Genomic DNA, 25,454 nt, shown 5'->3' with positions numbered 1-25,454 from the left:
AAAGACATAGAGAAAGAAAAGTTTGAGAAGAAAGGGACCAGTGGGAGAGGGTAACAGGGATATGCACTTGATGAGGACCTGAGTTCAAATCCCCAGGACCCACATACAAAGGTAGTCATGGCAGCCAGCACAGTGCTGGGGCTGTATTGTAGGGCAGAGTGAAGAGGGTTGCTGAGCTTGCTGAGACTGGAGAGCAGCAATGCTTTCCCTTGCCTCTGGTGAGCTTCTTTTACCCATTTCCCATAAGAGCTACTTCAGCCTACCCACCCCACCACTGCCAGATCCCCTAACCTGATCTGTGTAGAGAACATAGCCAACAGCAAAGTATCCCTCTTTTCCCACCACCCAACCAAAATACGCTGAGGCTCAACCCCACTGGGAAAGCTTATCGCTATTCCTATTCCCTCCTCATTTCTCAGAGAACAGCTCTACCATTAATCCCTTTACTTGCAGTTTTGATGGGTGAATCTCAAGCTTTAAAAACACTACTCCCAAGCGATCCTCAGTGGGGCTTCCCTGCCGGTTACTCGAGCCCTTCTCTGTTTGTCAGCAAGCTCCGTTACACCTCCGCTTACAAGATTTCATTACACTCAGCTCTGGCTTCTGACGCCTCAGTCCCATGTAACCCATTCGCTAAGGTCACCAATGTATGATTGTTGTTGTACTCAAGGACTCTCAGAAGTTATGCCCAAGGATATTTCTGGCTCCTGAAAAGCAATTATCTGAAAGACATCACACAGAAGGCATACCCATTGTCTGTGTGTACCCAGCCATGCAATCAGAACCATTACTGTTGAAAAGATTGATTCGGATCAAATCAATGCTTACAGAGAGAGACATGACCATTTATAGAAAAGACAAGGTGGGTTTTTTTTTTATCTCCATCTATTTTGTAAAGATATAAATAAGGCATTTCTTCAGTGACTCTTTTCTAACATCTTTGGAATCAAGATGAATCATACTCTATTCCTACTACACATCATCATATGCTCTGTAAGTATCTCACGCATGGTTGAGGGAGATGTAAAAAAAATCATGAGGTATAACTGCTGAGTCTCCTGTAAATGGAACATAATTACTGCAAAAATCTGAAAACGGGGGAGGGCACTATTTTGGGATAATGGCAAAGATGACAAGGCCAACATCAAGTAGTAAATGCCTAGGATGGCAAGAAGGGACAACCTACTCACCAGTTCTGGGGTATCCACACTCAGAACTGCTACACCATTCCTCATACACTTTCTGCCTTGCCGGAAGTAGATTTCATGACAGTATAGACAGCTTTTGTAACTTAGCTGCTCTGCCTCTTTAAGAATATCTACCTGGGCTGCAGCCAGACCAGTCTCCACACAATATCTCACACTGAGGAACTGTGCCTTTCCAAATTTTCCATTCAAACCACAAGGAACTAATTCAACTTCTAATTCCCTAAATCATCTCTCTTGGTCTGCTTGTCATAACAGTCCTTCTCAGCTCAGCAAATTTGTGCATGTTGAGACTCGTGCATGCATGGGTGCACATGCGCACAAGCACCTGTGCTGTGGAGGCCAGAGTTCACTCTACCATTTAAGACGAGGTCTCTCCTTCAAGCTCATTAACTGGTCGGACAGCAAGGCCCAGGGACCCTCCTCTGTCTTTGCTTCCAGAGAGCTGGGGTACAAGCTTGTGCCTCAGTGCTCAGTCTTTTATGTGGGCACTGTGAAACCAAACTCGGGTCCTCATGTTTGCAAGTATTTTCCCAGCCCTCAACTTGGCAATCTGCATGTGGTTTCTGTAGGGAAAAGAAACTCACCCTGAGCAGAGCCAAAGAAACACACTTTGGCCCTCAACCAGAACTAAAGAAATGTACCCTGACCCTGAAACCACTACCAAAAGAACACACTTTGTCCCTGGAATCAGAGTCAGTGAAAGAAATGCACCCTGGCCCTAAAATTGGAGCCAACAGGCTAAAAAGGACCAGAGAAAGAAACACACTTTAGCCAATCTGAGCTTAGCACTAATATCTGACCAATCCCCACCCTGGAAGCCCTATATAAATATAAACCCTGTGTCTGTTCCCGCTACCTGGCTGTCTTCTGCCACTCTCCTGGGTTCTTCCCTCTCAATAAACCCCTTGGATGAGCTTTGGGTGAAGATCTTTTGCGGTGGCGGAGCAAGGCTGTAACACTTTTGCCAGGAAAACCTTCCCCTGGCAGAGCGGAGTTGTTACACTTAGCTCTCTGCTCTCCACAGTCTGGGAGCAGAGCTGAACTGTAGCAACTTCGCCCAAGAAATCTCCTGCGGAGCAAAACTGCTACATTGGGTAACATCCCCAGCTGGAAGACCCTGTCCTGCCTGAGCAGAGCCGATAGACTGGGGAAGCCTTTCCCTGAGGCAAGGCTGTAAGCTGCTACATTTACTACAACCTGTGGTAGTCCTTGGCTCCCGAGTTCCAGAATATTTGATCCATCTCAATCCGCCCAAAACGCTTACAGTTTCTGTAACACTGGGCCATACACTGCACTTTATACACTGATCATACAAAGTGCTGTTGTACTGCTGGAGCACACGCTTTCTAAATGTGTTCATCATAGATCTTTGTGCTGATGCTGTCACCAGCATACCCTGATCACATGATACTGACTACACGGCAAAGGCATTGAAGGGATGCCATTAAAATTAAATATAAAATTATATATTTACTGGGGCTGGAGAGGTGGCTCAGAGGTTAAGAGCACTGGTTGCTCTTCCAGAAGGTCCTGAGTTCAATTCCCAGCAACCACACGGTGGCTCACAACCATCTGCAATGGGATCTGGCATACATTCAAGCAAAACACTGTATACATAATAAATAAATCTTTAAAAATAAATGATATATTTACAGAGACTTTTTGCATATATACACCTTTGATCCAGACAAACTTTCTATAACAGGCTTCTCTTTCTCTGTACTCTACTCATCTTTCAAGTGAAGTCATAGTCCCAGTGTTTCCTGATTATTTCAGATCTTGCCAATGTCTATCCCTGAAATATTCAAATGAGCCTTCATTAAAAATAACAGGAATTGCTATAAGTGACTTACTAAGGAAACTAATAGTGACCAATACAATAAAGATGCTCTTTACAGATAAAGGTTTCTAATTACATGTAAAGACTTTTTAAATTGCATGTTGTATGTATGTATGAAGGTATGTATGTACATCTGTATATGTGCACATGCTCATGGAGAACAGAAGTCAGAATCCTTGGAGCTGTTAGGAGTTACCTGACATGGTTGTTAGGAACTGAACTCAGAGATCCTAACTTCTAAGCCAGCTCTCTAACATGTTTTAATTTCTGTAGCCAAAATTAAGTGGGAAACTTCCTTAAATTTAATATTATGAAGCCTATTGTGGACCTTAAGACACTGTTCTATGGAAACACGCATTTTATAACTCTGAAAAAAGTCATTCTTTTTAGGTACCTGGGTTACAGATCCAGGGTTGTTCCCAGGGACTCACAACAGGAATAGCAAGAAGTCCCTGTGTAGCTGTAAACCATGGTTGGGTTGCTAAGTCTTCTACAACAACGTCGAGGAACAGTCTGCAAAAGTTGAAGTAGTTTAGTGGCCATCTTTGACCAAGGAGTATGAACTATGAGAGCCTAGGAACCAGAGCGAACTGTCACTGTAAATCGTGAAGCCCTTGATGCAATGAGGAAAACAGGAAGACTGATTTCTAAGAAGGTCAGCGCTAAAGCTTGTGTTTGACTAACTCAACTTTCCTCAGCTTGGATAATGCCATGCCCTCCCTTCAAGCCCTAAGCACACACACTTCACTACTTGACTTTAGCACTTTGGACCATATTTCACTTATTTTATCTTCTGGTAAAAGCCATTTAAAATTCTATGAGGAAACAGGGATATGTTGTAAATAATTATGAATGAGGGATTTTTAAGCTTCTGTTCTCAAAAGTTCTGTTGAGTTTCTCTATGGGATCCCATATTACTGATGATATCACAATATTAACCCAAAGAACTGTGAGTGTGAGGAGACTAAATCACTTCAATAAAGTGGCTTTTAATCTACAAATAAAACAACACAATACAATTGCCTCAGATTTAATAACTAATAATTTTGTGACACTATCACACTGCCAAAGGCATGTTGTTTATAAGTATGTTAAACCACATAATACAGATTATTCTAAATATGATAAATGACTCTAGGAAATTAGAGGCAAACATTTATGTATTTACAAGAGGGAAGTATTTCACAGCCCACAAAAGTTTCTCTGAGCAAGAAAGACAATGTTCATGGTCACAAATGAAGCTCTGTAAGAGTTCCCTATATTAGAACGGCAATATAGAAATACAATAAATTCACATTGTATAATACATAAGATAGCCTAAGCAGAATGCAAGTGAATATTTATGCATTAGGTGTTGTGTTTCGTGGAGCTGTTATGGTTGACTTGAAAAGTAAAAGGCTGTGTACTTCTTTTGCATGTACAAACACACCATCAAGACTTGAAAGTGCTTTAGTATTATTCTATAATACTCCAAATAAGCTATGACTTTTTAATGCAAGAAAGTATACTATCTAGAAAAGGATAAAATCCACAAAGCAAAAAGAGAAAAACTGCAACCTTCATTTAGAAAGGAGGAAGGAAGGAAGGAAGGGAGGGAGGGAGGGAGGGAGGAAGGAAGGAAGGAAGGAAGGAAGGAAGGAAGGAAGGAAGGAAGGGTTTGACATATGTCCAGATTAACAACAAACAAGATAAACCTTTTTTGGACAAACCCAAAAAAGAAACACAGCATATTCACAATGAAGTTATGTACAAAACCAAAAGGCAGCCATAGCTCCTGTTAAGATGAATTCCTTGATTTAAGAGTTCAGTGAGTTTATTATATTCAGGCCAAAGTCTGACCTCACTGAGAAGAAACTTTCATGTAAACAGGAAGCTCGAGTATTGTTACACACACTTCAGATCCTTACCTGCAGCCCTCTTATGAGCCTTGTTTAAGCATGCACGCAGCTGCCACATGCAAGCTGCCAGTGTGACAGTCCAGCACCCCCTCTACTGGGCTTTCTTTTCTCCCTTTTGCCTTCAGAGGGAAAACTGGAGAACCTGTCAGTGTATGTAACAATGCTCTCATGGTCAGCGCACAGGACAAAAGTCATCACACAAGGGCAACACAAGTTTTACTTACAGATGTTTCTTCTTCCACAATTCTGAATTTTAAAATAAACATTTCATAAATGTCAGTAATAGCAATTTCCAGGGTTCTATCCTTAATATATACATCCTAATAGAACACTGATATGTGGGGATAGACAAGAGAGTTTTCTGTTTGTTTGTTTTTCCCGAGACAGGGTTTCTCTGTATTGTTTTGGAGGCTGTCCTGACAAAAGTTTTAAATGAGTAAAATGTATCAAGTATGAGATGCTCACTCATTTATAACAATGGCAGCTCTGCAACAACAGAGTACACTCTGGGAATCTTAGTTAGTGGTGCTATAAAGCAAGCAGGCCTTACGCTTCCATTATACCCACCTGCTCCTTGACATCTGGCCAATTTTAGGAAAACAGTATGTGACCAAGGACAAAAATCTCTCCCACTAAAGGTGAGTGGGACAGAGTGACACAAAGGGGCCTGACTGTCCCTGTGGCAACACCTCAGAACCAAAACTTGCTGACAGCAATTCTAACACTGCAAACATTAAGAACCTCATTCTCAATGTACAATGCAGGCTTGTTTGAAGACAGCCTGTGTAACAGACTACCAAGTATGATGAAAATAAACAATGAAGATTTTTTTAAAGACACATTTCTATAAAGATTTTTATATGACTTAATTCAATTAAAGTTACAAGAAACATGTTTCTGCATTTCTCTTCTAAAAGTATCCACAGTAATATGGGGTGTTCACTCTTTTGTCTGAAATAGTAGTTACTATCTGCATCCACCTCAAGTGGCCTTCCAGACCGCCACACGTCTGCCTTCACAACAGAGAAGTCCTGCTGCACGCCTACCTGCTTAGGGTTCAAGTTCTAGAAAGAAGGTGGCAGGCTACTACAGTTAGGTGAAAGATAATCTCTGCTCTGGAGATCTAGGTAGCACGGCCTTTGCTGTCCCTGTAGAGAGGTAGGATAAGACTGTACTAAAGCCACTATGTGATCAACTGTGTGGTGTGTTCCACTAGACAGAAAGCAGAAACAGGGAAAGGTCCTCAGAAACAGAAGAGACGGTTAAAGAACTGTAGGATTTAATATGGACAGAAGGAACCTGAGGAAAAATTCAAATACAAAAGGTGTGACTGACTGAGAATGATCAGGTGATTGAACGTCTGGCTCACACTGCATGAAGAGGCATTCAGATAGTGACTTTTCAAAAGCAGAATGCAGGGCCATCTCTTACAGACAGGCCCACCTCTTCCGTGTCCTTTGTGTTCCACAGAACTCAGCAGTTAAGAGCACGGGGTGCTTTTTCAGAAGACCTGGGTTCAATTCCCAGCACCCACAAAGTGGCTCACAAGCATCTGCAACTCCAGTTCTGGGGATCCAATGCCCTCTTTTAGCCTGGAAGGCACTGCACATGTCATGTAGTACAAATACACACACACAAGCAAAAACCCATACACATTAAAAATACACATAAAAAAGATGAAAAAGAAAGCGCCTTTCTTTCAATCATAAAAACCAGAATGGAACCATGTTAAGACTTGATGAAATAATATGAGAGTGCCATGTATCTTTAAATGCCTTTTTGAAAGATGCCTCACTCTCTAATTCTCACCTCATATGCTACCTTCCCAGTGTCTTGATGTCCCCAGGATACTTTTCCTTTTGCTTCTTAAGACAGTACATTAGAATTGTTTTCCAAACTCTACAGTCCTCAAGAAAGCAAGTGTCTAAGGACAATTTCTGAACAAACACACACATGTGATTATCGCAGAGTGCTTCACGAAGGCTGCCTGCTAGCGGTGTCTAGCGTGGATTAGCAAAGGGGAAGTCAGGGCAGGTGAGCCAGAAGGACAAGGACAGAGAGAGGGAAAAGCAGTGGTCCCAACACCAATGGGGATATAAGGGACATGGGAGAAGCTGGGTGTATCTGCAAGAGATGGTCCCAAGGCATTCTCAGGAGAATGAAGATCCAACAAAGAAAGTAAAAGATTTTTCAAAAACCTGGAGAAAATTTACACATCTGAGTCATCAGGCTAAGGAAATTTCTCCTAAGAAGCTAATCATGAGGTATTATTTGTAAAGACAGGAAAACTGAAATCTTGTTGAACAGTATTCTGGTAGAGCAGAATGCATATATTAACAAATGAGAAACATGTTGTAAACTGATTATTATAACTTTAAGAACAATTATATGACTGGACTCTAGTCTAGTTGGCTATGAGCACACGCTGAAGCAACAGAACCAGAAGAGAGGGTCTCTCAGAGGCAACTGCTGAAGGCTTTGGCTGATTTTCTTCTTTGTAACTAATTTTCCTACTTGTAATAAATGTTCTTTTTATAATAAAAATAAATACCTTCATTTTTTTAATAGAAAGAGGCCCTATACTGCAAACATCAAGTTATGAGCCATATCTGAGACTTAATGGCTAAGACAAGGAAAAGGATGGGGCCTGATTTGAAAGAACAGGCACTTCAAATATGATTTTGGGATTGATTGCAATTATTTATATTCTAGAAGAAATACAAAGCAAATACACAAAGGCAATCAAGGCATCTGGAATGAAAACTTATCTTTACAGTGTACTAGACATAATTGGTGTTATATTTTAAGATAGGAACATTCCATTTCAAATGTTCACTGATCTTTAGAGAAATAGAGATGGACTTGGTAAATAAAGATATTACACAAAACAAGTTACTATAATAATCCTACACACACACACACACACACACACACACACACACACACACACTTAAAACAAAATTTATAGTACACCCAAGGAGCTCAGAGTGAAATCTTTGATTGGAGGGTTGCTACAGGGACAAATTTTATAGTATTTGCAGCAGAAAAACTGTGAACTTACTATCTTGAGAAGTGCATGAAACAAACTTAATTTCAAATTAGGATCTTTCTACTCAGCCACACGAGCCCAGACAAGTCTCTGAAGGAAGCCTGTCTGTACAGGTATGGTACATGACTCAGTTGGGAGAATTAGGTGGCATGTATGACAGAGGGTTGGGAGGTTAGGGACTATAAACCCAGGATGGCACCACCAGCAGGTCTGGGCCTGAAGCTAAGTGTCCACATTTGTAAAAGGCATCACGAATGATTCTACTACATAGGCAAGGTAAGGGAGAACATGTATGACTCTTTGCCTGGAACATGATGGGCATCTGCTAATGGCAGGTGGATGATTGATTTATATATATATATATATGTGTGTGTGTGTGTGTGTATATATATATAAATCACGAAGGCTGTCATAACCTGGCTCACTAAGAAGATAAAGACAGGATCTGTCCACATTGCAAAGCTCTTTTTTTTTTTTCTTTTATTTGGGCATGGGTGGGTGGGAGGGTTTCAAAACAGGATTTCTCTGTGGCTTTGGAGGCTGTCCTGTAACTAACTCTTGTACACCAGGCTGGTCTCAAACTCACAGAGATCCTCCTGCATCCGCCTCCTAGTGCTGGGATTAAAGGTATGTGCCACCACCACCGCCCAGCCTTTTTTTTTTTTTTTCCTTTGTTTTTGTTTTTGCTGTAGATGGGAGTTAAAATGAACAGAGAAAAGAGAAGTGCCATTTACAACATGTAAATCACCAAGTCACTTAAGTGGCCTGTGTGCTCCACCCCACTGATCAATACATAATCTCCTCTTAGGTGTCGTAGCACATATGTAGCACGATCAACAGACAGGACTTGCTCCTTATAACAGGACCACGAAGAAAAGTCAGATGCTAATCTACAAAGGTATCTGCAAATGTGGGGAAGTGGAATAGGTCTCAGAAAATATTTTGTAAATGTCAAAGGTCCAGTGTATAATCACATTTTTTAACATAACGGAAAGGTCTTGGCATATTTATAAATGGTTCTCAGCAATTAAGAAAAGTGCCATGAAAGGTCAGGGTACATGGTATTTAATGCCCTCAATATTTCAATTGTTTGTGTGCCTGCCTATCTTCCTCGCCATCTTTCACATGCTGCTGAGAAGCGAGGCTGAAATTCCACCCCGGAGAGGCTCGCCGACTAAAATAGAGTGTTTGCTGTGCAGGGTGGTGACCTATGCTGGCTTCGTTCCTTCCCTATATAAAGCCACTGCAGCAGCAGGCTGTCAGCAGGTAGGTGTAATCAAGCCTCAGGTTCAAGAAGTTAAAGCCCCACAAGGTTGCTGACGCTTGAGCGCCTATGAGTACGCTGCCAGCAAAGAAGGGCTACAAACCAACACCTGAGAGCCAGACACAGGTCCAACAGATATCAAATATGCATAAATTCAAGGTTCAAAGTTGGTAATTCTCTTTTCCTGAACAAATCGAAAGGCTCCATTCAAACCAACACCTGAGAGCCAGACACAGGTCCAACAGATATCAAATATGCATAAATTCAAGGTTCAAAGTTGGTAATTCTCTTTTCCTGAACAAATCGAAAGGCTCCATTCAAACCAACACCTGAGAGCCAGACACAGGTCCAACAGATATCAAATATGCATAAATTCAAGGTTCAAAGTTGGTAATTCTCTTTTCCTGAACAAATCGAAAGGCTCCATTCAAACCAACACCTGAGAGCCAGACACAGGTCCAACAGATATCAAATATGCATAAATTCAAGGTTCAAAGTTGGTAATTCTCTTTTCCTGAACAAATCGAAAGGCTCCATTCAAGGGTGCTAATCCAAATTACCCGGTAGGAGTTTCCTTTTTCGTTAGTGCTTAGCTCACTGCCATCCAGGTTCATGGAAAGGCTATATCCTCCATTTCTTCCTATGGAGACTTTATGCATATGAACTAAGTATAAACAGAAATTCAGATTTAATTTTTAAAAAGAAATGACTGATTTCAAACCTAAAACTTAAACATACCTACATGATCATTTGGAGTCTTAATAGATAAGCCAATTTGTTTGGTGACTCAAACTATTAATAGACTAAAGTTATGACTCTGAGGTATTACATTTTTAAACAGTCAGGGCTCCAAACAGCATTTAAAGTACTGACTGTCATTCAACAAGCTGTCCTCAGGTCCCTCAGGCTAATGTCTTGCAGGGTGACTGCTGGGTCCACACTGGCCCTGCCTCACCCTTTCTTGTACTTCCTCATCCACAAATGCTCTTCCTGCCTATCCAGCTCACAGTCTCCAGTGTTCAAGGGAAACTCAGCTTCTTACAGGAGCCGCACATCAATATTCAGCACCACCAGACCCTCTTAAATGAGCACTCTGTACTATTTGGCATAATATTCGCATAAAACTTAGCACTTAACATACATGTTAATTTAGACATTTGTCACTGTATACCATTTGTATGTCTATCCATTAAGACTATAAACTTCTTGAAGACTAAGTCCTATCTCAAACTGGATCATACTTTTAAAAAAATGTTTACATCTGCTTCCCTTGCTCAGTCAGGCAAGGCTTATTTCAGGTTGTTTCAACAGAACTCAGTGGTTTCAAATGAACACACCTGTGCCTCCTACTGTTGGACATGATTATTACAACTGCACCATCTATGACAAAATTATAATGGTTGGACCAAATCATTACTTGTTGAAATCAAAGAAAAATTATAAATCACCAAAGATTATAATGAATAGTGTTTGGAGGCAATGGTTTCAAGGCTTAAGATTACATTATACATTTTATTATAAATAATATTAAAACAAAAATGAAGTCTTTTCCCTCTAAATTGGTAACTATTTTTTGAGTTTGATTATTTCAGTATTTACAAAAAAAGGATCATATATTGAAAAGTTGTGTGTTTAGGAGCCCATATGAATCACCCATAACAGATACCTACCAGTATGACATACAGCATCCTAAAAAGCGTGCTAGAGTACTACTTTGTATTACTTTTGGAGACTTTTTTTAAAAGACTCAACACAACTAAAGCTGATTATCTTCATTTGCCGGGCAATTCCACATCCTCAAAAAAGGAATAGTCTAGCAAGACTATAAAGCAAGTACACAGATGGTAAAAATTAAGGCACTCAAAGCAAGCTGCAATTACTATTACAGAAACAACCTACTTGTAAAGCATTACATAATTAGTGTTACATTTTTTGAGTTGAGTTTTCCAGTGTTCTCAGTCGTGGTAAAACAGACTCTTAAGAGAGACATGGGATCCCTTCTTGCTCCCCCTCTCGTCGTGCTCAGTAATGCCTGCTCTGGCTTTACCCTTAACTCCTGATGTTCTGAACTCATGTTTGCCTGCCCCTGCTGTCCATGAAATAAGACAGCTGCAACACTAAACTCAGCTGCAGGCAGAAGCATGAGGATTACACTTTATGGTGATTTGTTTTAATGTGCAGCCTTTAGGGTTCTATTGGGTCACTAATTATAAGACCATTTGTTGTAACAACAAGCTTTCTTTTCACAGTGCTCTGTCAAAAGCAGATGTCCACAGCCTGAAGACCAGAAAGCTGTGCTGGGCCACCTTTTGAGTCTTCTAGTCTTTTCTAAAGTCATACCCTGGACGCGGTGCCTCTAAGATCCTCTTCACTGCTGCGCCTTGGTCAGACCTCACTCTATTCACTTGAACCCCATCTCCTCCCAAGGAGTCAATCTGTCCTCAGCCCTGCAGGCAGTGTGTGTCTCCTTAGTCTGCGCCTGCCCCTCTGCCACTCACCTCACACACATCCCAGCTCCTGCCTGGGACAGTTTCCTTCCATTAGCTGGCCACCCTTTTGCCCTTCTTTTAGATCCTCTCTTAAAACCATCCAGCTCACTCAGATTACGACAGTGTTCTGTGGTCTGCAGACTAACTACAATTATACTCTAAAGGAAGGAGCATATACTTCTCTGTTCAACACTAGTCCAGTAGCTGGTAACTTTTCACCTTGCTGTTTGCCCTTGTTTTGTGTGATAATGAAAACTGCTCTGGAGGCTTGTGAGGAGGAAGTGAACTCAGACATTGAAAGTATTTAGCACAATGCCTTATACTTGTAAATACTCAATGTCAGGGCTATTACTATTCTAACAAGCATCAGCACGTTTCTCCTTTCTTAGTACAGGTTTCTAGTCCACAGTTCTAAATCAAATAAACAGAATCATTGCCTGGTTTTCTAACCAAGGCAAATGAGATCATCTGAATCTCTGACTCTCTCTTTTTTTTTAATGATATATATAGAATGTGAAGAGGGGAGTCAGTCATTAATTCTGCCAGGAAAAATGACTACATGTGGTTACTGACTAGCGCTCTGAGTGACAACCAAGCAACATACATTTCTCAAAGAGTACAGTGAAGTTATCAGGTTGTTAGATTTCAGAACAGAGAACATAACAAATGGACTCTGATCAACTATAAAAGAACCTCCTCATTATCTCTTCTGTATTAAGGATGATCTTTAAGTAAAAGGTATGTCCCAAAGTCATCTTCTATTAACTGAGAAATACAATGTGTTTCCTGAAGACACACATACTTTTAAAGAAGTCCCTAGATACATACAATAGAAGCCGTATTGTCAAAGTTAGAAGCTGAAGTGGTGTCTAACACCAGAGATGAGAGAGACAAGAGAAGCACGCAAGAGTGAGCATACCACCTGTCTGCCTTTGCCCCACTTCCACAGACATGAAGAACCCCACCCTTCATGAGCTTCTCCATGCCGACAGGCAAGGCACACAGTGTCCACTGGCAGGGTTTAAGTCAAGACCACAAGTCCACATCATGTTTGTTATGATCACAGAATTTCAAAAATAAACCAAACTGACCATGAGCAGTTTTGGTTTTACCATCCAATGTGATTTTGGACCACAGTACTTGATGTAAAGAAGCTTTGTTTTAGCATACTATCCTGTATATTTTGAAGCACATCAGATTCTAAAAGAACAGTGATGCCATTTAGGGAAAGAAGTGGACCTTCTCTTTACACGGTGTTTCAAGGCCTTTCATGTTATGCACAGACAATTTTATGGCATATAGCATTTAGAAGAAGACAGTGATGATTAGTCATAGGTCAGCACTGTCCTAATATGGCTCAGTAGATGTCAGAGAACTGCATATAAAGCTCAGAAGTCTGTATCACATTTACCTTAAACACACATTTTAAGATTAGCACTTACCTTCTCTTAGACGGTCCACCACAAAAGTAAAGCCAGTAGTTCTTGGATGTAAGACATATTCATATTTTTGAAGCCCATTCTTCTCAGCAAAATCATTACTCCGAGCCTTGTTATTTTCTAAACAAAATAATAGACTGTTAGAAGCCATAAAGTAAAAGAAGACAGTGAGGTAAGGAAAAACAGGAAGAATTCCTTGGATTAAAAATACCACCCGGAGTGGTGGGCACAACCTTCAATCCTGGAAATCAGGAGGCAGAGGCAGGCAGATCTTCAGGAGTTCAAGACCACTTTAGTCTACATAATGAATAGGGAGACTTTGCCTGCCCCCCCATAAGACACATATTCCATTGTGTGCTGTCTGTAACATTTTGAGTATGTGAGTACTGTATCCTCGTCTGTGCAGTGCTCAAGGAGACCGGAAGAGGACATCAGATTCCTTAGAACTGGAGTTACAGACGGATATGAGCAGCCATGTCGATGCTGGAAACCAAACCAGGTTCTCTACAAAAGTATTAAATGCTCTTAACCACTGAGCCATTTCTTCAGTCCCAAATGCAAATATTTGCAATAATCCCTTACAATCTACTGGTATGTGTGTGGATATATCTAAATGTATGTTATGAACAGAGCCTTAGTAAGTTCTCTTAAATTTATATCCCAAATGTTAAATTTAGAAGACTTCATGAAAGCCAATATATGATGAAAATTGATATAAAAAACAAAACACTAATAAGCTAAAATTTTCATTAAAGATAATCCTTATGTGAGGTGAGGATATAATTCAGTGATAGCGAACTTGTCTACCATGTGCAAGGCCCTAGGTTCAATCCCCAGCACCACCAATAATAACAAAATTCTTAAATAATGAAGTTCAAATATAATATAAAATGCTAATAAAACTGAAAATTAACAAAAGACAAGGATCTAGACATCAGAAGAAATAACCAGCAATCAAATATATCAGATCAACATTTTCGTTAACCCAATAATTTAGGCTTTCAAAGTAAAGTGAAATATCTGTCTTGCTCAAGCAGAGTGGCTAATATTACTAACCAAAACCACTGCACAACAAAATAAGCACATGATTAGCACATCATGTACAAACATCTGAACATGGTTTGGCTGCATATCGTTACAGAGACAAGTATATGTTCCAATTGTTGGCAATAACTTCTTTTTCCATTCCATGAGGTCACTTTACAAATTCCAAGAAGACACAAACTCATCATTCAGCAAATACAATTGGAAAATCAAGTGTTCAAAAATTTGGCCTTGACTGGAGATCATGAAACACCTTCTGATGACAGCGTCGTTAGGACCTGTAGCTCAGCTCTATTTGGAAACTTATAGACAAGTGTGAGGAGAATAGCTACATAAGCACAACTTTCCTAGGAGTAAATTGCTGAGTTGTCTAGCCCTGCAGTGACCACAGATGCACCCCCAACACAATATCCAGCAGACACTCTCATGGAAGGCATTGTGTCATTTCTGACAGAGGCACTGAGTCAGCAACTAAAGGGAAAGGCCTTGGACATGAAAACCGGGATGCTCATCCCCTCCAGTCTGTGAATATCCTGGGTACAGGGTGATACAACAGAGCTTCTGTGACAGCTAGCTGACAGACCTCAGCTGGGGTTAGGGCACCAGAGTCACCAGAGAGATAAACAGTCTCTTTTCCAGTTGTTGGTGACTCTGGAGATTCTCGGGCATAACTGAATTCTGTTGCAGATGTGAATGCAAACACATTCTGAGAAGTTGGAAATAATCAGACAAATTAGTGTGGCAATGTTCTCTTCCCTCTCCTTCATCTACCCATTCCCAGGCCATCATTATTGGTAACTGTACTGGCATCCCATTTTCCAACCGCAGCCTCCTGTCAGCTCACTCCCCCCAACTTTCCCACTCCAGCACGGCTTCCACACACCCACAGGACTGCTGGCCACTCTGATCTTCTCAAGTCACCCGGGCATGTTCCAACCTCAGGCCTGTGCAGCTGTTGTTCAATTACCCAGAAGGCCCCCTGCTGCAGATGCAGTCTTCTGCCTTGTACATACGGCCCCTCCTTACACAGAAACTGAATGCGGAGGCTTGCCCGGACCCTTGCAGACTAGCGCCCTGCTCCCTGCCTTTGCTCTCCATCTACCCACCCTGCTTTATTTTTCTACACAAACTCTTATGACATTTGTATATATTATTAGATTATTCCTCATCTAACATTAGATCTGAAGAAGGGAATTAATTTTGTATACAATGTTTCAGACACTAGGATATTTACTAAAGAAAATTTATGTGTAAGAGTATCAAATTGTATGTAATATCATTGTTAAAACTAGAAATGGCTTTCCTTTCCAGCTCAGGAAAATGGAACTAATAATTAGACCCTAACCACTGTGATAGCTAATTTTGCGTAAACCTGACAACTTGTCACAACCTAGAAGCACCTGCAAAGTCTTAATGAGGAATTATCTAGATCAGTGGGCATGTCAGGGGGACTGTCACTGAAGAGGGGTTTTTGAACAAGCAAGGATACACTATTCTCTCCCTGCTCTGACTGTGGGTGTAGCTGGCTGTCTGAAGTTCCTGCCCTGACTTCCACACAGTGATAAACTGTGGCCTGCAACTGAGAGCTGGTATAAACCCTTTTCGCCCCTAAGCTGCTTTCAGTAGAGTATTTATCATAACAGAAACAAAACTAGGACAGTATAAACATTTATTCTAGAGGCTTCGGTGAAGGTGTTTTTCAGATAGGATTAGAAATTCAATCAGTAGAGTAGTAAGGCAGATTACTTACTCCACAATGCAATAGGTCTCGTGTAAATCAACAGTCTTAGAAACAAGGGTATCCACCTGCCCTACAAGGAAGAAGACTTCCACTGAAGATCACCTTTAGTCTTCAGCTGCTCCTCCTCCTCCCTCTACCACTAGCCTGCTCTGAGCTTGCCAAGTCAACCACTCCCTTAGACCAAACCTTAACTTCTACTCAAGCATATCTTGATAGACCTTTGTTTAGAGACCCTGATATACAATATAAAACCTAAAACCACCCAATCTCCTCAAAGGGCAAACCATGCGAAAGATTACAATATTAAGAGAGAACTGAAACAAAGAAATGCAAGGTCTGTGATGGGAGATGTCCTTCTGTATGCTGTGAATATTATGTTTCGCTTATTGGTTGATGAATAAAGCTGTTTCCGACAATGGACAGGCAGGATGTAGCCAGGTAAGAAGTATAGGCCAGACTACCAAACAAGGAGAATGTTGGGAGGAGGAACACAGGAAGTCGAGAGAGAGATGAAATGTAGCTGCCGAGGGAGCAAGAGGTTCAGGCATCACCAGTAAGCCAAGATCATGTAGAGATGCGGAGATACACAGATGAATAGAAATGGGTTAATAATTAAGAGAGAGCTAGCCAATAAGAACCCTGAGCCATCTGCCAAACAGTTTATAATTAATATAAGCCTCTGTGTGTCTACTTGGGATTTATCGGCCACAGGACCCAGTGGGACAGAAACTTCCATCAAAAGGTCTGTCTGCCAGTTTTAAGGTTAACAGGAGCTGGTATGCACATACACATATTGCTAAGAATGTGTGCATATCCATGTGTATCTATGACAAAATAATGGCCTAAATGGACCAAAATTTCAAATTGTGTTCATTCATGGGCTGTGGGAGTACAACAACCTTTGGGTATACTTCTGTGTTTTAAAATTTCCCAATATATAGTTTCTCTTAACAAAAAGTTATAACCAATTATAGTATATGAACCAGAATGTATATAAAGTAACAGTGAGACACATTAATCTAAAAATACGCAAGCAAACTAGTTTGAGAATTTAAAGTGAAATATAAAATGATGTAATAGGGTTTTTAAAAATCCAAATTTAAAGTTGAACTCTAATAACTAAAAAATACTTTTAAATTAAATAATTTTTTATAAATTAGAAATACTTTTGTTAACTCATTAAAAACAAGGAAGGAAGGAAGGAAGGAAGGAAGGAAGGAAGGAAGGAAGGAAGGATGTAATTTCCCCAACTCAATTAAAAGTATTTAAAATTTTTTCCATGACTGGTCTACTTTCTCTATATGACAAACACGGCTTTTGCAAGCTGGCCCCAAGATGTACACACCATTTTATCTATAAAAACATCCTGCAGAGCTGGGAATACAACTCTAGTAGTAGAGCACTTACCTGCTCTGAGTGAGGCTGTCCTTGAACTCTGATCTGCCTGCCTCTGTCTCTTGAATAGTGGCATGCACCACCACCACCCAACATAAAATTTTCTCTTCTTACTGGACCAGGACCTCCTAACAGTCTACCACTGAGCCTTACTCACAGCCACCATTTTACTCTTTGAGACACTGACTCACTGAATTTCTCGGGCTGGTCTTAAACTTGTGATCTGCCTGCATTGCTTTCCTGAATAGCTGGACCTTTAGGATCGTATCACCATGTCTAGCTTGGGTACCATTACTTACCTCAGTGACCTTGGAGTCATCCATTAATTTTGTTGATATTCACATCCTCATGTTAGGAATAAGATTTAACTAGTGGCTTCTAAGTTTTTAAATTCTGTGACCCAAACCCAGACTGCCTCACCTGTGAGGTCAGTTCCTTCTGGAAAGATGAGAAGTTGTAGTGGTTCATGGATGTCACAAAAATAATCAATCATATCTTCAAAATGGCTCTTATCATCCTTCCACTTCCTATGAATGAAGATAAAGGCAGCAGCTTGCATGGCCCAGCCTAGGGAAAATTTAAAAAGCATTTGTATGAACTTCAAAAGCAATTATCCACATCATACTAAATACAACTTTCAGGTCTTCAAGTTTTTACTATATTTACTATCATAAGCATTCTATAATATGCCATAAATTTAGCACTAATCTTGGATTAAACAGATAACACATAAACCACAGTATTTTTTTAAAGGAATTTGGTGATCCTGGGGTTTGCAAAATTCTTTAAAATTTCCATTAAGCCACAGGTTGCCACTATAATCTCAAGGCACTATTGTTTACCAAGTAGTAAAAAAGAACTTTCCCAGGTCATAGAAGAATTCTCTAATATTTCATTTCTGTACTCTCAAACTTAATGCAAATGCTATTTTCAACAGAGTTTACTTAAGAAGATTCTAGAATGTTACTAAGCACATCCCTTGGAGTGTGTATGTGGTCACACTTCCTATCTCGGAGGCAGATGCACCTTATTACTGAAAAGGCAGTCTTTATAAGCCCAGCTGTAAGATGCCTGCCCATCCTTTCTTGGCCACCCTTCCCTGACTATAGCCTCCTGAGCTTCTGTGAGAGATGCCTGACTCAGGACAGTCTATGCAGTCTAAGAAGATCACAAAGCACAAAATGCTTGGGTCCCACATAGTAACTCTGTAGGTCAACCAGATGTCCATCCTATCTTAAAACGTTTACCTAGGACCATGGGAAAGTAAACCATGTGAAGCAAAGGCAGTTAGGCCATAAAGACAGCGTGTGTAGTGAAGGCCCAAAGCTTTTGCTGCTTAGCCAATCACAGCTACTTCTAATTCCTAACAAAGCACTTTGGTTTCAAATCTTGCCAGTCTATGTGTGGGTCCATCTCCACAGTGGCCACGAGAGTCTTCCTCTCTAACTCTCACACAGTAACTACAATACTCATCTCAGCAGCTAGGGATGATGGGTAATGCCTTGCAAACATGCAATACTGTTCTAGAATACAGATATGCCATGGTTACCTACTCCCTCATAATCTAGGCTAAGACCAATCTGAGAATCTCTTACCTCTAATAGAAATCTACTCTGAGCGTATTTATTAGGGGTAAGCTTTCCTGACATTTTTCATGTTTTCCTGTTATACTTCTTGGTGACCTCCTTTTCCCATATTTTCCTGTCCTTAGTTGAAATTAACAATTTTTTTGTTCCTTCCCTTGTTCTCTAAAATCCAGGCTTTCCTAGAACCCAGCCATCCCATTTGTCCACGCACCCTATCAATAGGTATTTCTGTCTAACGATGTCAAGGAGCATTAGGTACTACGGGGACAGTATGGCCGCCACTAGGACAGTCCTGCCCAAAGCATGAAGCAGGGACTTCCTACCCATCGGCAGACAGTGAGCTGACTTCAGCTCAACCGGCTTGGAGACAGAGCGCCCACTTCATTCCTTTGCTTTTCCACCCGTCTATATTTGGTGAGACTGTTGAGCCACGCAACTCCGTCAACTGAGTTCAACCATTAATCTCCACCACCCAAAACAGCTCTTAATTCTACCACTGTGTAAACAGGAAGAGTGCAGTTTAAATTTAAGTTAAATTTTTAAAAAGTAAAGCAATGCCACAAATGTATGCTTCTTACCACCACCCTTCTTACAGGATTTACAAGAATCACTCGACTGCTCCAAAGACTGTTTACATTTCTATCACATTCCTAAACTTGACAGAAATGTTTTTAATATGTAGACTTGACCCCAAGTTTGCTGACCTCTTTGCTTGTGCCCTTCTGTTAGTCCTTTCTTTTGAAAATTGTTTCTGTCCTCACATTCCTGAAATGTATTTTTGGTTCTTAACTTTGGGAGCTGGTTTGGCTAAAAATAGAATTGAGGTTCCAAATCACTGTTTCCTCGGAATTTCAGAGCATTTCCCACAGCCCTCTATCCCTCAGTGCAGCCAGTGCGGCTAGCATCCAGGAGGAAGCCAAACCCAAGCTCATCCATGTAATACCCTACCAACCCAACCCACGCCCCCAGCTTTTATGAGTTTTCTTTTTTGTCCTAATAACTGAGCTTATTTCAATAATCATATTGTTTTGAATATTTGCCAATGGTTTCCACACCAGCTCTTTCATGAAAAAATATAGTGTAATTATAAAAATAATGTTTGGTGAATACTAGCAACATGCTCAGCACTATCCTGAGCACTTCATTTCATTAATTCTTAAGTCAATGATGAATCAGGTAACAGTTACACTCTACTGCATAGATGATGTACTCTGAAATGCCTCTCACTATGTAGCCCAAGCCTGGGCTAGCTTCAAACTCAACTTTGTAGCTCAGGCTGGCCTTGAACTCACAACAACCTATCTTCCAGCATGCTATTTATCCTTACTTTGTTGGTTTGAAATCACAGCATCAAATGTCTTAAATTAGTGTGAAGGGGCTAGAAGAGAAGGCTCAGTGGATAAGAAAACAAACGTACTGCTCCCTCAGAGGACCCAACTTTTGTTCTCAGCATCCATGTTGGATAATTAGTGACCATTCATAACTCCAACTCCAAAAGATCTGACAACCCTAGGTGTCCAGAGGCATCTGTACTCACGAGCCCACATTTAGACACAGAGACAGACACACATAACTTTAAATAAATCTTTATAAAATTACTGGAAGGGTATATTCTAAACAGCTTGCCTCCAACAAGTACTTGAATTTCTTTAAGTATATTATGTATAACATATAGGTTCGGAGAACTACAATTCCTATTAAAATTCAACTGTATAAAACAGTCAACTCTTCAAAGCTGCAGTTTCTACAAATGTTTATTTATACTGTGTTAATATTTGTAAAGAACGTTCTGGGGCTGTCAAGAGACAGCTCCAAAACTGCAGCCTGATGTCCTGAGTTCAACCCCAAGACCTCCCATGGTAGGAGAGAACTGACTGTCGCAGCTGTCCTCTGACCCGCAATGTTCACAATGGCGTCCCATGCGCACACATAAGTAAGTGTGAGGAAAAGAGCAGCTGCACTGCCAGCCTCTCTCTCACTACAGTCCTTCCCTGGAGTCTGTCATTTTCCCTTCCACGTATATGACACCAGTGTTTCCAAATCTCTTTCACGTAAAAACTGTCTCATCTTTTTCATGCTTTTCCATGCTTTGTCCTCACCTGGATTTCTATAGAAAGAATGTATAGCCTTGGTTAGTCCCACTCCTGCCATCTTTTGGATAAAACCCCAGTCACAGCATCAGCACCAATTACCTCTCAAGGAAAGGTGAGAACCCCCTGGGTACTCTGTGACCCACCGCAGTCCATAGTCTATAATTCAGCTTTGTTCTTCCCTACATTCCTTTTCATAAAGATGTAGAATTTGCTAGAGAAAAAAACTGTTTATTTGAGTGCATCTTTTTGTTTTGTTTTTCATTTCTCTGTGTAGACCTGGCTGTCCTGAAACTCCCTCTATAGGGCCGCCAACTCAAGAGACCCACCTGCTTCTGTTTCCCAAGTGCTGGGATTAAAGGTATGCACCACCACCACCTGGCTCAACTGAATGTATTTTTAACTTAATACATTCACATTCTTTCTTAATAAGTATACTTAAGTGCCATTACTTTTTCTTTCATACAGATGGCATACAGTTAAGGAATCATAAAAACATCTGCATTACTCATCAGCTACTCTCAGAATTGCCCCTTGGTGATAGCTCAGGCATCATCATCCCTGTCTGTATATCTGCTAATGTAATATGGTACCTTGTGCAGCACTATGTACAAGACAACAGAAACCAAAGTAGCTAGACAACTGTTCCCTTCGACAGTATTCTCAATCCTGATTAGAGGATATGGATGAAACCAAGAATGCTACCCAAAGGCCTCTAACTAACTGAGAATGAATAATAAGAGCAGATGCAGATTGTAGGTGAAAACACTACCACAAAGATACGAGAAGCAGTATTGACTGGATGCCTGTGTGCCTGTGTGCCTGTGTGCCTGTGTGCGAGAGTAGCTATACAAATAAATCCAGAAACTAATTAACAAGCAGTCACAGTTCCCAGAATGCCAACCTCAGTTAAGACACTAGTGTCATATAGACAAAGTCAGGGAAGCGCCATCTTCCTGGAACTTATGTAAAAACTGGAGTAATGTTCTCCACCCGCCTCCTGAGAGGATCCATTTCCACAAAGCCTCTGGCTTTCCAAAATAGCTTGAGTGGACACAGGCCATTAATTTATGACCTTTTCCTTCAAGAATTCTGTTGCAGTATGCCTGTGTTATTAGGCTTCACAGATGCCTGTGCTCAAACAAAAGGCAAGGCATAAAACACAAGCTTAGCAAGTAAATGATCTCCTAAAGCAAACATTCTAAAACACAATTCCAAACTTAAACCACAAAATTGAAAACAAAACCCCCACCAAAAAAAAAAGCATGCATTCTCATTGCACTGCATTCAACATGAGTAGAGATTACCCCAGAAACTATCCCATTTACCCCATTTCCTGGCATACTCTCTGAGCCCTTGTTTGACAGTTGTAGGCAACAAGAGGCTTCTCATTTGTGGTACAATTTAGGGAATCTAGTCTAAGACAGGCCAATAGTTTTTCATCCTTTAGATTTGAAATGACCATTTTCTAGATACTTTATTTAGCATCTATCTACACCTTTATCGAATTCTGAAGCTAAGTATATGACTAGCTCTGTAAGACCCAAATTATGCTAGCAACTACAACATGGGAGGCAGAACCATGACAAATCCCTCAAAATAGCCATATGCCAACTCTTGAACTGCTCCATATGCCACGTTACAGGCAATGGGCAGCAGGGGTTGCTACACAGCTACATAGTGAGCAAAACACTGGAAAATTAACCTAGATTAATCTAGTGAGCCAAAAGTAATCATAAAGTCCCTTAAAAGGAGAAGAGATTGAGATGGGAGAGGAAGATTTCAGTGTCAAAATGAAAGAGTAGAGACTCGACTTGCGACTACTGTCTTTGAAGAAGGCTACAAGCAAGGAATGTGTGTATCTACTAAATACTGAGAAAGACAAGAAAACAGTCCCTACAGAGAGCATGTCCAAAAGGAAGTAGAGCCAGGCAGGGTGGTGCACAGCTTTAATTGTAGCACTCAGGAGGCAAATGCATCTCTCTTGAGTTTGAGACCAGCCTGGTTAACATAGTGAGATCCTGTAGAAGGAGAGTGGGCATGCCTTAGTGCATCAGAACGTAAGCAAGCAAAAAGAAACAAAAAAGACAGACACATTAGCCTGCAAGAATTTTCAACATCCAAAACATGTTTTCAGTAGTAAAATGAAAGCACTAGACAATAAACCAAATAATAAAACACATCTGATGAGCATGGATTCTGATAAATTTAGTATAGTTACTGGTGAATATACAGAATACAGTATAATGAATATAGAACCATGACAGTAGAGAAACCTGGCTGACACACAGCACATAACTCAAGTGATTAAGATGCCATCAGGAGCCTCTCTGACAGGAGGCTGGCACTTCACCTCTGTGGAGTACACTCTCCAGACGCTTGCCAACCATCTAGTGTAGAAACACAAACAACTCAAAGTGAGGGGATTCTACCCAGGAGCACCAAGTAAAGCAGGTGCATAATGACATGACATAGCAGGGAGTGACTAGAGAAAGGTGGCCCTCAGAGGGACCCTAGGACAGAAAAATGGAATCAAGAGACAGACCGGTAAAACCAAACTTGTTCAATGACTTATATAGTGCCAACCTAGCCTTACATTCGAATGAACTACAGCTGTGAAAAAAACTAACACCATGGAGACTGGGTAAATGGGGACACCCTTTACTATCTTTCTATTTCCAATAAATCTAAAATTTCTATATATAAATTCATATTTCAGAACATTTGTTTATGTAAAATTCTACTTTATTAAAATTTAAAAGCAATGACCATCTTCCATATAATATCAATGCCTAAATATTTTACTTAGAAGTCTTATGAGCTATATTAATAGGTTTCAATAGAGTTATGAAACAACACTTTTTAAAGATTAAAAATTATTTAATTTTATGTGCACTCGTGTTTTGTCTGTGTGAAGGTGTCAGATCCCCTGGAACTGGAGCTACCAACGGGGGCAAGCTGCCATGTGGATGCTGGGAATTGAACCTGGTCCCCTGGACAGAGCACTAAGCACTCTTAACCACTGAGCCATTTCTCCAGTCCCAATGTTTTGTGGGGATTTTATTTTATGTTTTTAGACAAGGTTTCTCTTGGTGTAGTCTTGGCTGTCCTTTAACTTGCTATATAGAACAGTCTGGTCTTAAGCTCAGATATCTATCTGCCTCTGCCTCCCAATGCTAGCCACCACCACGAGGCTGAAATATTTTATTTTAAACATAAGGAAAATATTTTCTATAGGATTTACTATAAGAGATAAAGAAGATGGCAGTACCAAACTTTAAAAAAAATACAAATGCTTATAATAAATGTAACAGCAAATCCATTCCAGCACTAATTGCAATCACAGTTTATACATACTTAGTCCCAAGAGAAATGATAATTAAACACATTGGCCAAATTATCTGTTGAAAGTCAGGTTAACAAACAGCTGTCAGGTACACTGAGTCCATCTTTGTGTCTTTTCACTATTATTGCAAAGTTGGTCATTGCTTTGCTTATGCCTCACCAATATAAAGCAGATAAAAAGCCTTAACGTTCACCCAAATAATTCCTTTACTGCTCTTTCCTAAAATGACTACTACAAAAGCACGCCATATAGATGACTTTAGGATGTAATTACAAATTTGGGGAAAGGAATTTTGATTTTCAGACCTAAGGGTGCAAACTATGCTGTTGCTTTCTTTGGCGGGCCTCACCTGCGGCAATGCACACCTGAGACATCAGCTGCAGCTCACAGCAGGATATCCAAGTTAAGGGATGGATTGTAGCAGGCTCAGTGTGGGCGTGACTGGATAGTCCTCAAGCCATTTCTCTGGACCAAGGAAACTTGTCAACTCCCACACAGCTTTTATAAAATTCTTAACTCATGACAAGCAGTAAACCCACCAATGAGCATTTCACAGCATGGACAAATAGTGGGGTGCATACTCTCCACCATGTTTATGGATGTCGGTAACAGGGGAGCCAGTCACCAGTCTAGACCTAAACAAGCTAGGCTCAACTCTCCCACATAAGATAAGTCTGGCCCCAAGCCCAGGATGTCACTTCGTAGCTGTCACGCCTTCCCCTGTGTCTCACCACTCTTTCTTGTCTTGTGGTTTTCCTTTCCGTTCCCACCACAGGGAGCCAAGTCTTTTAATGCCCGACATACCGTTTTAATGGGCTTGGCTGGTCTACATTTAAGTTATAAATTCAAAGTTGTCAGCTGGGCATGGGGGACACTGTAACCCAAGTTCCAAAGGAACAGGAGTTTGAGGTATGAGAATGTGTGGAACCTTGTGCTCTTGGCTGTCCTGGTCTGGAGTGGTGTCTTTGAGAGGGCAGGGAATGGGAAGGAAATCCCCAGGGCAAGAAATGTGTCTGTATCTGCCGAGGATTCTTGGGACTATTTCCAGGGACTCCAAGTGGTGAC

The 25,454-nt window shown here is 40.7% G+C and overlaps 1 protein-coding gene across 3 annotated transcripts in view; it reads right to left on the bottom strand.

Annotated features, from left to right (window-relative positions):
* The window catches only part of Lclat1 (lysocardiolipin acyltransferase 1), a 101,023-nt gene that overhangs the window by 33,236 nt on the left and 42,333 nt on the right, over window positions 1–25,454 (bottom strand). Inside the window, exons 1-3 of one of the 3 annotated variants that reach the window (XM_040730754.1) lie at window positions 18,615–18,856; window positions 17,788–17,934; window positions 13,191–13,307 (exon numbers count right to left, since the gene is read on the bottom strand). In XM_040730754.1, the coding sequence (XP_040586688.1) occupies window positions 13,191–13,307; window positions 17,788–17,934; window positions 18,615–18,639 (289 nt within the window). In that variant the 5' untranslated portion in view covers window positions 18,640–18,856. Of the gene's footprint in view, window positions 1–13,190; window positions 13,308–17,787; window positions 17,935–18,614; window positions 18,857–25,454 lie in introns of those variants that run through there. The other 2 variants (XM_040730756.1, XM_005073574.4) reach the window with 2 other exon arrangements.

Source organism: Mesocricetus auratus, unplaced genomic scaffold (genome assembly GCF_017639785.1).
Source record: "Mesocricetus auratus isolate SY011 unplaced genomic scaffold, BCM_Maur_2.0 Super-Scaffold_100024, whole genome shotgun sequence".
Lineage (NCBI taxonomy): Eukaryota > Metazoa > Chordata > Mammalia > Rodentia > Cricetidae > Mesocricetus > Mesocricetus auratus.
This window is presented reverse-complemented; position numbering and strand designations above follow the sequence as displayed.